Consider the following 12,272-nt stretch of genomic DNA (forward strand, 5'->3'; position numbering starts at 1 on the left):
CACTCCAGGCAACTCAGAGAACTGTGTACTGTCCATACCCTTGCAGGGAAAGGGCAGACCCTGGTAGCCCCTTCCATGCAGCAGGTAAACTCCTAAGGTGCCAGGACAGTCCATAGCTTGGGCTCTGGAGCCAGAAGACCTTTATATTTCAGCCCTAGTGGAGTGACTTGGTAGAGTCACTTTTCTTTAAGCCTCCACTTTCTCACCTGTAAACAATGGGGTACCATCATCTCTCTCCCCAAGGCCACATGTTCAGTGGTTGGAAGAGCTGGCCTGAGATCTGTACGTTTCCTTGACTCCCATCTTTCTCCTGACCCACAGCCAGCTATTAGCAGAGCTTGCTGGCTCACCTTCCAAGATCTGGCCAGACTCTGACCTCTCCCTACCACCTCTACTGCACCACCGTCCCTCACCTAGATCCTTATCTCAGCTTCCAAACCGGCTTCCCTGCTCCACCTCACCTCTGTGTAACATGTGTCCTCCCCTGTAGCCAGAGGAGCCTCTAAAACCTAAGGTAACATCATTCCTTTGTGCAAAACCCTCCTGCACCCTTCACTGTACTCAGAGTGAGACCCAGGATCCTTGCGGTGGCCCCCAGGGCCCTGCAGTCTTGCTCTCAACCATGCCAGATTCTCTACTCACCTCAGGGCCTTTGCACTTGCCATTCTCTCTGCCTGGCACTCTCATCCCATAGATATCTGCATGTTGGGTGCCTCACCTCCTTCTGGCCTAAGAGGCCTTCCTTGGCATGGTATATAAAACACTACCCCCCTTGATGTCCCTTGCTCTGCTTTATTTTTCTACAACACATATCACCCTGTATCTACAATACATATCACCTGACATATTACAAGCATTTGTCAATTTCACTAGCCTCTATCTCCTTACCCTAGATTTACTTATAAGCCCTTTGAGAGGGATTTAGTTTTGTTCCCTGCAGTTTCCTTCAGGTTTATACCAGTGCCTGGCATTTGTTGAATGCATGTTCTGGTTTGGATTCTAACTCTGCCACTCATGAGACCGCAGGAAGTGTCTTAACCCCCTTGGACTTCTGGTTTCTCATCTGTAGAATGAGAACGATGATGATGATAATATTAATAATAACACTAGGGCTCTTCTAGGATGAAACAGGCTAATGTGTGTAAAGAGCTCAGTGCTGCTCCTGGCACAGAGGAAGCACTCGTGCAGGGCAGTGTCACCATGCAGTGGATATTTAAGGATGAAGAGGATGACAGAGGATCCCAGCCTTAAGCCTGAGAAGCTAAGGATTCTCTCTGAGGCAGAACTAGCTCTGCCCCAATGTCTGCACAAGACCACTTGGAGCTGGACCTGTGGGCAGGCTATATGCGCTGTTTGTGGGAGGCCCGGGGGGCAGGGAGGGTCAGAGCCCTGGTGAGCATTTGCTAGGTTTAGACGGGATCTGGAGGCAATGAAGAAATGCTCGCAGCGCAGCCCTCTTTGCAAAGCAGCAGGGAAAGAACTACGGATACGTGTGTGCTGTAAGCACCCTTCATATTCGCCAGGCCTGGTGGGGGCCAGGTGAGGCTGGGAGAGCATGCAGGGGCACTAACACCCACCATCCACTTCCTTGACAACCTAAGGACCTCCTTCCCACCTCCCCATTTTGCAGAGGGAGAAACTGAGGACCGGAAGTGAGGCTTGGAGAGGCTGAGAACCCAGGCGGTGCCCTTCCAACCTCCAGGCCCAGCTGTTACTCTAGGTCAGGCCCTGGTGCTGCCCGGCCATGGCCTCATGGGTACAACGTGTGGATGAGGTCACATAACAGGGAGCCCTCATTTATTTAACTGTCATGACGGCCTAGTGAAGCAAGTGCTGTTGTCACCAGCCCCTTCCTACAGGTAAGGAAGCTGAGACCCTGAGAGGCAGGGAAGGGGCAGAGGCAGGACTCAAAACACTGAGGTCAGTCACGTGCGATCTCTTCCCCCTGTGACTGGGTCCCCTCTGGCTCAGGATTCTGGATTCTCAGGCTACCAAGGACGTACACACATTTTCCCAGCTGAGATAAAGGCCCCCTTAAAAGGAACGCACTTTTATTAAATGATGCTGCCCACAGCAGACAGTCTCTGGACAAGATTTTTCCCCAGGCTGATACTATCCGCTGATGCCTTTTATAGTGCTTTCTGCAGTTCACAACAGCACCCTCCACAGCTCTTAATTCCCTTAACCCTCAACAGTCCCCGTGCAGGAGGAAAGAGCGGTAGCATTTCCGTTTTACAGATGAGGAAACTGAGGCTCAGAGCAGGGCAAGACACCTGCTCCAGAGCACACAGCCAAGAAGTAGCACATGCTGGATTCACTCAGGAATGTGCCCCAAAGTGGGTACCTCTCCACTGCCTCCCCTGCTAGAGAGGGGGTCTGGGGTACCATCAAGATGAAGGGTGAGAGAGGCATCCTGGCTGGAGCATCTGAGCTGGAAGGGACCAGCAGGAGAGCAGCTAGGCTGAGCCTCCACTTCACAGAAGGGGAAACTGAGGCCCAGAGGGGCAGTGTACTGAGTTCCAAGTCCTGGCTGGTAAGTGATGGAGCAGGACCTCCACCTGCTCTGTAGAGCTCCAACCATAAAATGGTGATCACACAGAGATAACAGTAATAGTAATGATGGTTAATGAGCATTGAGCATGGGTATTATCAGGAGCACGACAGGCTTCACCAGCCTCCGCAGGGACCCAGCAACACAGGATGTCATCACCCCCACTTCACAGAGGGCAAGACTGAGGCTCAGAGAGGTACAGCCACTTGGCCAAGGTCACAGGGCTGCGGAGCAGTCTGACTCCACCCACAACTTCACCCACTGCACCACACAGCCTTGTGCCATGAAGGACCCACTGGGGGAGGCTGGCACCAAGTCAGGCCCTCCAAACCAAATCAAGGCCAAAAGGGCGTAGCACGAACTGTGTCATGTTTCATGGTTTGCCTGCTCGTTCACCAGGGTGTCTACACTGGGGCAAGCAGTTCTATATAGCCAGAGTTTAAGTACCAGTTCCAGGGTTTCTGGGTCCCTACCTCCATCCCAGCTGGCACTGATATTTTGTGCTTCCTGATATTTTAGGGATCCCTATTTCAGCACGATAGGCAGGGATTTGCAGTGTGGTCATGGCCCCCGTTACAGAGGTAGGACTGTGTAGTGGTTAGAGCACAGGTTTGCTTTCCAACCAGGGTTACTGCCTGTGTGACCTCATGGCTCTGAGTTCCCTTTTTAAAATGAGTGTCTTTCTTCATTCAACCAATATGTATTAATTTGCCTACTGTTACCAGGCCCTGTGTAAGGTCCCAGGAGGCCCAGCAGTGAATAAGACATAGTTCCTACTCTCGTGTAGCTTATATTCTAGTGGGAGAGACAGGGCTGAAATAATTAAACAAATATAGAAATGGTTAGGAGTGCAAACGAATTTGGTGCCACGATAGAGAATAACAAGCAGAACCACTTTTAGAATGGGGCAGTTGTAAAAGGCATCTCCGAGGAGGTGAGATTGCAACTGAAACCTGAAGAATGCAAAGACCAAGGAAGGTGTTCCAATAGGAGAGAACAGCAAGTGCAAAAGCCCTGGGGTAGGAAAGCAGCTGGTGCATATGAAGGCCAGAAAGAAGACTGCTGTGGCTGAAGCCCATGGAGGAAGGCAAGTGTGGTACTGGTTGGGGCTGGAGAGATGGATGTGGTCCAGAAAATGCCATGTCTCATGGATCATTGTAAGGAGTTTGATTTTATTCTAAGGGCAGAGTGGGAACCACTGAAAAGTTTGGAGAAGGACAAAGAGGATTTGATTCACTCCAGCTGCTATGGGTAAAGAAACTGGAGGGGGTAAGAGTGAAAACAGGAAAGCAGTGATGAGGATGCTACAGTGTTTAGTGGTCTGAGCGCAAATCCTACCTCTGCACTTATAAGCTGTGTGACCTTAGGCAAGTCACTTCACCTCTCTGAATCTCTCTTTATTCATATGTCCAATGGTATAATAATAGTTCCCATCTTACAGAACTGTGTGGTGAGAATTAAATGAGATGATGTACAGAGTAGTGATCATACCACATGACCTCACATGTTCAATGTCAAGTGCTCAGTGAACCAGATCCTACTTGGTCTGGCCCTGACCTCTCCTAACTCCCCTACTGCCTATCTCCCTTAAGTCCAGACTCACTGGCTATTCCTGGAACACAGTTAACCCATCCCAGCCTCAGGGCCTTTGCACTTGCTTCTCCTTCTGTGTGGCCTGCTCTTCCCCTGATATTCTCATGGTTGCTCCCTCAGTTTTATGCAGGCCTCTGCTCCTCAGAGAGGCCCTCCCTCTCTCCCCACTCAACCTTCTATTCCCTCGACCTGCTTTAGTTCTCTTCACGGCACTCGTCTCCACCTGACATAATGTTTACTTGGGTCTGTTTTTCCTTCCTCACTAGTGTCAGTGCCATGAGAGCAGGTATTTTTGTCTGTTTGCAGTTGTATCCCTAGCACCTAGAGCCACCTCTGGCACGTAGATGCTCAAAAATATTTGTTGAATGAATATTTGTAATTAAAATGACCATAATAAGGACAGAAAAATGGTTGAGTAAACCAAGCCTTGGATCCAGCTTTATTTAACTCTCACTGGTCATGTGGCCTTGGGAGGAGTCCAACTCAGCTTTGGGGACTCTCAGTTTCCTTATCCATAAAATAGGGATGAAGGGTTCTATGCTTTTTGGCTCACTGTAAGGATTAGACAATGGCACACATCCAAGCATTGATGGATGAAATGATGCCTGATGTCTACCATTTGCTTTACAATCCTCCCTCCTGCCCCCACCCCCAGAAAAATGAGGGGCAGGTGAAACATGAATGGCCGATGACTGTTGAAGCTGGGGTTCCTCACACCATTCCTCATCTCGCAAATGTTTGAAATTTTCCAAAATAAAAAGATAAGGAAGAGGCAGCACAGATTCACAGCTCAGCTAGTCCCTAGCACACCATGCACTACTTTTTTCCAGCATGGGCCGCCACTTCTGGAGGACAATGTGGGCTCTGAAGAATGAGGGCACTAGAACCCACCGTGGCATCGTCACCCACACGCTCCAGCTCCGGGCCCCTAGCCTAAAGGCTCATCCCTCACTCCTGGCTTCCAATCTCCCCCTGATCTGGGCACCTGATCTCCCTCAGCTCCTGGCTTACTCTGCAGCCATCTCACACTCTGCGCCCCCAGTCGGACGTGCCAGGAAATCTCACAGACACAAAGAACCAATTCTGTATAATGGCCAGCTTCCACCTCAGCTGTTCTGCATCTCTCTGGACTGAGGGCCTGGCAGGACACCTGGCAGGGAAAATCCACCTTGTGGAGGGCTCCATCAAAAGACCTGTCCCAGGAACGCCCAAGTTAACAGAAAAGCAGTTTCAGTTGTGAAAACAGATGATTCCTTCTTCAGTATGGGACAGAAACACATCTTGGGAACACCCGCCGCCTCTGCCTCCCAGAAGGATACACTGATTGACAGAAATATGCGAGGAGTGCCAAGAGGGCAGGACGCCAGTACCCCAGGGCCTCAGTGTTTCCACCTGTCAGGGCGAGGTGATGCCTAGTGAGTGTACATCATGGGTGCTATGGTCATCCTGACTCTGCCACTTACTGTGTGGCCTTGAGCAAGTTGCTCTGTTTCTCTGAGCCTAGTTTCCTCACTGGTCAGATGGATTTGATTACAACCATGCACATCACCCAGGGTAACTGTGAGTCCCACTGGGATCATACATGCCCAGTGCTGAGCCCAGTAAGTGGCCAGAAACAATGTTTCCCATTATTATTACTTTGGTATTTTCCAGGGAATTTGGGATCCTGTCAGATTTCTAGCTTTAACGATGGAAACTTCCAGCACAGATCAGTTTTAAAGAGCCTTGGCCTGGATGACAGGGGGCTTGGCATGCCACCCAGGTCTTGCCAGGGACCTGCTGTGTGAGCCTGGCCGGTCCCTTCCTCCCTCAGGGCTGCAGTTTTCTCAGCTGCACAAAGAGGTGCTGACTGATGGCTCTCTCAGGCCCCCTCCTGCTTTCCTGATCTAGGAATCGGCAATTCCAGCCCTGTGGATCTGGACAGAGACACCTAGAGGCAGGCTGTGCCCATGGCGGCCGCTCAGTCCCAGTAACTATTCCATCACACCAGCTGGTCGGTCTCTGCGCAACTTGTCCTCCCCAACCGCACAAAAGCCACAGGGAAAAGTGCCAATCTCGTGTTCACTCTCAACAGCTTTTGTTGTTCTGTGAGCACCTACTGTGTGCAAGGAGCTGTGCTGGGTGCTTTCCAACATCAGTCCCACTCCCATAGATGAGAATACCCAACAGAACGAAACAATGACAATCACAACACTGGTTGAACGTAACGTGCAGTAAACTGGTACTGAGCGCTTACTACCTGCCAGACATGGCTTCAAGTGTTATACGTGGGTTGGCTGACTTAGTGTCTGAAATACAGTTGTTGATGTCAACTCCATTTTACAGGTGAGGAAACCGAAACACAGAGCTCAATAAATTGTCCAAGTAGGGTATGCTGTGTTTGTATGTGGAGAGGCTACAATGCAGAACCACTATGTGAGCCAGAGTTAAACATGCACTCATATGTGATAAAGCAAGGGGAAAGTGATAAGTAGCTTTAGATAAATCCTGGGGTGAATGTTCAGAGGAGGAAGAGATCCCACGGAACATGAGGCAGCACAAATGGAAGGCTGAGTAGGATTCCGACATATGAAGATAGGGACGTACAGGGAAGGGCATCTCTGGTGGCAGGAACAGCATAAGTGAAGGCACAGAGATGAGAAAGTTCAGCTGAGGGTGTGGATTTGTACAAAGGCATTTACCAAACTGGGTTAGGCCGCGTGTTAATGGGCATTAAACAAACCCAATGCTTCTTGTTCATATGTCTAGGGAACCCTGGAGTAAACAAGGCCTGGCTGGGGCTTCTACAACTGCAGGCCTTCTCAGGGTCTCTTAGATGCCAATGCACTTGAGCTGCCAGGAAAGCTTTGGCTGCAGGGAGGAAGCCTGGTCGTTTAGAAGCATCTCAACAGGTCAGCTCTTTGGAAAGCATGTAGCTGAGGAATAGGGCCTGTCAGGGAGGGAGCCCAGGCCTTGGTGTAGGTTTTTTTTTTTTTAAAAAAAGAAAACTTGGACCCACTCAACAGTTTTGAGCAGGGGAGTGACATGATTAGAATTGTGTTGACAGACCAGAAATCTGAGCACATTAAAAAGAGGCGGAGCGGGGGGCACCTTCCATCAGTCCAGGACTACAAATAAGAAAATAATCTGTCGCACGGAGCCATTGGAAGCAGCAAGCGAGCGTGTGTGGGATCTGTACAACAGTTTTAGACTGCCTTCCTCTCACACACCCCCTCTCCATCTGTCGCAAAGGGCACCAGGAAGATGCAGGGAGGAAGATTCCAGCTCTGGGGCCTCCAGAGCTCGGCTGTCCAGATCGGGGGCTCTGACGGGAGCCACACTGCTCCCAGAGCTGTCGTTTATGAGGACCAAGGGGCTGCCAGTGCTTGCATCCTCTGGGCGCTTTCAGAGAAATGACCATGGCTCAGTTAACAACTTCTGCCCCAGAAGGAACCCTTCCACAAACCTCTGTCTGAGCTGGGTGGGGGTCCCTCTGGTTCTCTTCAGCTTGGACTAAGTAACCCTGATTAAGTCATTGAATTTCTTCCCTCAAAGGCTGCCTAGCCATGAGGCCAGGATTCAAAATCCAGGCTCCCTACCACTTACTGCTTGGACAAGTTACTTCCCAAGTTCTGGACTTTATTTTCCTCATCTGCAAAATGGGGATAACAGCCAACTCATGCTTTGCTTCACTGATTGATGGGATTACGCAGATGAGGCGCTCAGCACACAGCCTGGAATACAGGTAACATTCAAGGAACATTGGTTCTCCTCCCTTCTCTCAACACACGGTTCCCATCAGGACTTCATACGTGCTGGATGACAGCAAGTAAAGGAATGAATCACACCACAAGTCTCCACGGGGTTGGTAAAGGAATAATTAATGGCAAGAAAGTACCCAGAGAACACCAAGGCCTTAAAGGACCTTCCACAGACTGAGTTCTTTGGGGCCAAGCACTCCGCCCCCCCTTTCTCTCCTTGTGAAAGAGGAAGTGAGATAAACTTCACCACTTAGGAAAGTACAGAGGAGTCACCAGCATGCTACCCTCTTCCGAAAGGTGAGAGGTTCAGCAGAGGGCCAGCTGTCCCCCAAAGCCTGACCCCCATTTTGGCCTGGCCTTCTCCAAGTCAGAGCGAGGAGTGAATGGGGGTTTATCTGAAGTCTGTTCAGCAGGGGTCCCAGAGGTCGCCAGACCTAGGTGGGGCCAAAGTGAGGAGCCTGCAGGCTCAGTGTCAGGCACCGCTGCTGTGCTGCAGAATCCGGCTGCCCAGCTGTCCCCACCCCGGCCCCTTGCCCTTCTGCCAGCCTCACAATCTCCCTCGGTGAAGCTGTTTGAGGAAACAGGCCTCACGTTGGCTCCAAGAACACAGGTTGGTGACTTCACCAGCCTCTTTTCAGAATTTCCCTTTGGTAGCATTTGTGCTGAGAGCAATCTTTAGAAACTTCTTTCCCTGTCTCCCCCAACCAAGATAATTCACATGACCAGCCCCCTCCAAACAGTGATCATGTGAAGCCGTAGCAATCATGTGACACTTCCCAGGCTGACAGTTCTGCCAGAGACACTAGTAGTCATTCAATCCGAAGCTGTCTTCCTAAGCCTGACATTTGAGTTTCTCAAACAAATCCATTTTCTTAGAAAACTGGACAACTGCCTCCTTCTACCTACCTGCCCTTCTGTCCTGCCTCTCTTCTGCTTTGTCATAAAGTCCATGCCTGGAGCCCTGAGAGAAGGGTCTGAAGACCCATCCTTCAGCCAAACCAGGTGAATTCCATGCCGCGGGCGAGGGTGACCAGGACCCCGTAGAACCGAATGAAGGATGCTGGGATGCTTGAGCTCTGGCGGTGGCACCCCCTCCCCACCACTCTCAACCAAGAAGTTTATTCTTACCTCCTAAGATTTATTTATTTCAAAGTTAGTCTTTGCCCGTCTGCTGCTCCCACGTTTTCAGGCTATTGATGCTGAATGGATTGGAACAGAAGTTTTATGGCCTAAACTTTACCATTTTATAGGTTGTTTTTATAGGCAAAAGGGGGAGAATTTCCTCCCGAGAAGGGTGTTGGTGTTCCCAGGTAGCCCTGGGAAAGGCAGCTGCCCACTCATTAATCAGCATCACCCCTCATTTGCCAGGGATGGAACCACGGGGTCCTGGTTAGAGAAGGGTCTGGAATAGACATTTAGAAATTAACTTGGACCCAGTTCCCTGCTTCAGGAAAATTAAGCACTTGAGAGAGACCCTCGTGCACTTCCAGGCCAGGAAGGACGGCAGGGCAGGGCCTCGGACTTTTGCTGGGTGTAAATGGCCGGCTCAGGCAGGAAGGAGTAGATCGGAGATGCCACCGGCTCACCAGAGAGCCATGAAATCTATCAGCACTTCCTCTTGTCCAGCGAGGACCCAACTGTAATTGAAAGACTGGGAGAGGAGAGGTGGGGGGATGCCTGCGTGGGTTCCGGGGATCAGGGGAAACTGTGGGGCAGAGAGAAGCTGCTGTCCACCCCCACCACTCCCTCCACCCACTGTTTGCTAGTTCTCCGTTTCTCACAGCTATCAGATGGTTACCAGTCTCTAGGCAAATGCAGGAGGGGGGAGGTGCATACTGAGCTCATCTTTACCTCCTTCCTCAGGGGAGGGGAGGTGCAGAGACCCCTCTGCTGACAACACAGCTTCAAGGAGCCAAAAAAACAAGATCCCCATTCTCCCTCCAACAACTCCTTTAACGCAGTTTCTCCACCTCCCACCCCCTCCCAGGATACTCAGGGTGCTGCAAAACCCCTTTAAGAAGCAGGGCTCCTGAATGGTGACCTCACCCCTTGGCGAACACACGGTAGACTTCTGAGCCCGCCTGCTGAATACAGCCAGGTGTTTGATGTAGGCCAACAAAAAGACACGCTCAGAGCCACAGGTAACAGCCCCACAGAGCACCTGAGCTGCAGGGAGTTGCCTGGAAGCCTGGGGAAGGGAGGAGGAAGGAGGAGGGGCCGGAGAGCAGCAGGGAGCACGACCATCCAGCGAGAGGCTTTGGCAACCACGGGGACAATCTGCCGTGTTTCCACATCAGGATCTGTGGATTGCAGCAGCTCACCCCAGGGTTACCCTGGCCTCCCTTCCTCTCTCTCCCCCATACTAACACTGTTTTACTCTGCGCACAAGAGGGATAGCTCACTCTTTCCTAATTGCAACAGCCTGCTTCTGTTCCATCCCGTCAGTACTGGAAGGACCTCTGCCCCTTCTCTTAGACCCTGAAGTCAAACATGTGGAAAACATAAGAGCTTCTAGAGAAGCCAGGGGCGCCTTGCTCTGAAAGCTTCTGACAGCCTGCCTCCGCCAACAGATTGGGCAGGGGCTGGTGAACCAACTCATCTGGGTCTGTCCTGGTGCCCAGCATAGTGCCGCACAGTCAGAGTCGATGTTCCAGTCTCTCTCTGCTGTGTGACCTTGGGCAAGTCGTTGTCCCTCCTCTGGGCCTCAGTTTCCGCATCTGTAACCCTGGTTACGGGCACCTCTCCCCCATATTGCTCGACATTAGCCGAGTGGCGGTCTGAGAGGCCTGAACCCGCAATCTGGGGACGGCAGCGGTGGGCGGTGGTGGTGCTTACCTGACCAGGCGCTGGACGCAGCGAGCAGCAGGCAGAGCAGCGGCCTGAGGCGGCCGGGGGCCGGGCGGGAGGGCTCCATGGGCCGCGGCTGCGGAGCGAGGAGGGAGAGCGGCCGTGAGTGCGCGCTCGGGCGGGCGCGGACTGGAGCGGGGAAATGACTAAGGCTCCCCCCTCTCCTCTCCTCGCGGCCGGGTCCCCCCCCCCCCGCCACCTCCCCGGTACGGGCGCCTGGAGCGGCTTAGGAGCCGCCGTCAGCGCCGCGATTTTCGGAGAACCCCCCGCCCCCCGGAGAGATCGAGAGGCGGAGAGGGGGAGAGACCCCAAGCACGCGAGAAACGAAGCCAGGGACGGCCCGAAAGAAGCGGCAGGAGAGGGAAACAGACCCAAGGGAGCCAGGCAGAGAGCCAGAGACACAGAGAGGCGAGAGAGGGGGAGAGAGCGAGCGAGCGAGCGAGCTCGGAGTGAGCAAGGCGGCGCGCAGATCGAGACAGCGCGGGAGAGGGAGGACCGACGCGAGGGCAGGGCGAGGGGCAGCGGGCCCGGCCGCCCCCGCCGCTGCCCACCTGCCCCGCCCGGGCTCCTTGCGGCGCCGTGGCTCGCCTCCTCTGGCCCACAGTCCCGGCCACGGCCCCCGCCCTCCTTCCCCTCCCCCTCCTCCCGCCGGCCGCGCGGGAAGCTGCGGGGCTCCAGCCCGGCCGGCACCTCAGCCGAACGCCCGCCGGCTGCGCGCCCCGGGAGGGAGGGCGGCGCGCGCGGCCCCGGCACCCCCGCACACCGGCCCGGGCCCAGGCTGCGGCCCCCGCTGGGGTCGCCCCTCTCGGCTCAGGACTGGACGAGCCCGGGCTCCGACAATATGCCGGTTAAGAAGCCCGCGCGGCAGCCCCGGGCCCCGAACCGCCACCCCCTCGCCCCCTCCCTCTGCCAGCCGGGCTCGGACCTGCGCCGCCGGGCCGGCGAGGGCTGCGAGACGGTGGAAGAGCCGCCGGGGCTGCCCACAGCCCGGGCCCCTCGCTCCACTTTGCGCAAACTTGTTTTTCTAAGGTCAGCGCCGCGAGCCGGTTACATCGTCCTCTTAAGGTGGACTGGGGAAGTTGCGGCCGGCCTCCCCTCGCCTCCGGACTCCGGCCGCGGGAGGCTGGAGGCGGCGAAGGAGCGGGGGAGTGAATGAAGGGGGAGCCTGCCTTTCGCCCCTCCCCAGTGGCCCTGCTCCTGTGCCCCAAAGCCGAAGGCCCCTCTCAGGGTGGGTGAGGGCCAGAGGGGCCCCGATTCTTTCAGAGCTGGGCCGAGGTGAAGGAAAAGCAGGAAGTAAGTGAAGGTAGGGGGAAGGGGGGAGGAAGGAGAGAGTGATGGTACAAAAATAGCGTGTGTGTAGGAAGGACTTCAGTACCGCCTGGAAAAGCTCTCGGGGAGGAGAGGGAGTAGAAGAGGGGCTGTGGCCAGGAAACCCGAAGGGAAGGGTCCGGGCCTCCCTGGGCAAATGGGCTCTTTTAGCGAGGTTCCTCTCTGTCAAGGACGGCTGATTCAGGGGTGCGGAAGGCCCAGGCAGGGGTGCG

General features: G+C 53.9%; 1 protein-coding gene across 3 annotated transcripts in view; it reads right to left on the minus strand.

The window, feature by feature from the left end:
• The window catches only part of SIRPA (signal regulatory protein alpha), a 42,930-nt gene extending 30,956 nt beyond the window's left edge, over nucleotides 1-11,974 (minus strand). The window contains exons 1-2 of one of the 3 annotated variants that reach the window (XM_022592825.3): nucleotides 11,657-11,974; nucleotides 10,720-10,807 (exon numbers count right to left, since the gene is read on the minus strand). In XM_022592825.3, coding sequence (XP_022448533.1) covers nucleotides 10,720-10,798 — 79 coding nt within the window. In that variant the 5' untranslated portion in view covers nucleotides 10,799-10,807; nucleotides 11,657-11,974. Of the gene's footprint in view, nucleotides 1-10,719; nucleotides 10,808-11,282; nucleotides 11,301-11,656 lie in introns of those variants that run through there. The other 2 variants (XM_022592824.3, XM_089896642.1) reach the window with 2 other exon arrangements.
• Between the last annotated feature and the right edge of the window lie 298 nt (nucleotides 11,975-12,272).

The sequence above is a fragment of the Delphinapterus leucas genome, chromosome 15 (genome assembly GCF_059928025.1).
Source record: "Delphinapterus leucas isolate spDelLeu-1000000601 "Yukka" chromosome 15, BTC_Dleu_Yukka2, whole genome shotgun sequence".
NCBI classification, from domain to species: domain Eukaryota; kingdom Metazoa; phylum Chordata; class Mammalia; order Artiodactyla; family Monodontidae; genus Delphinapterus; species Delphinapterus leucas.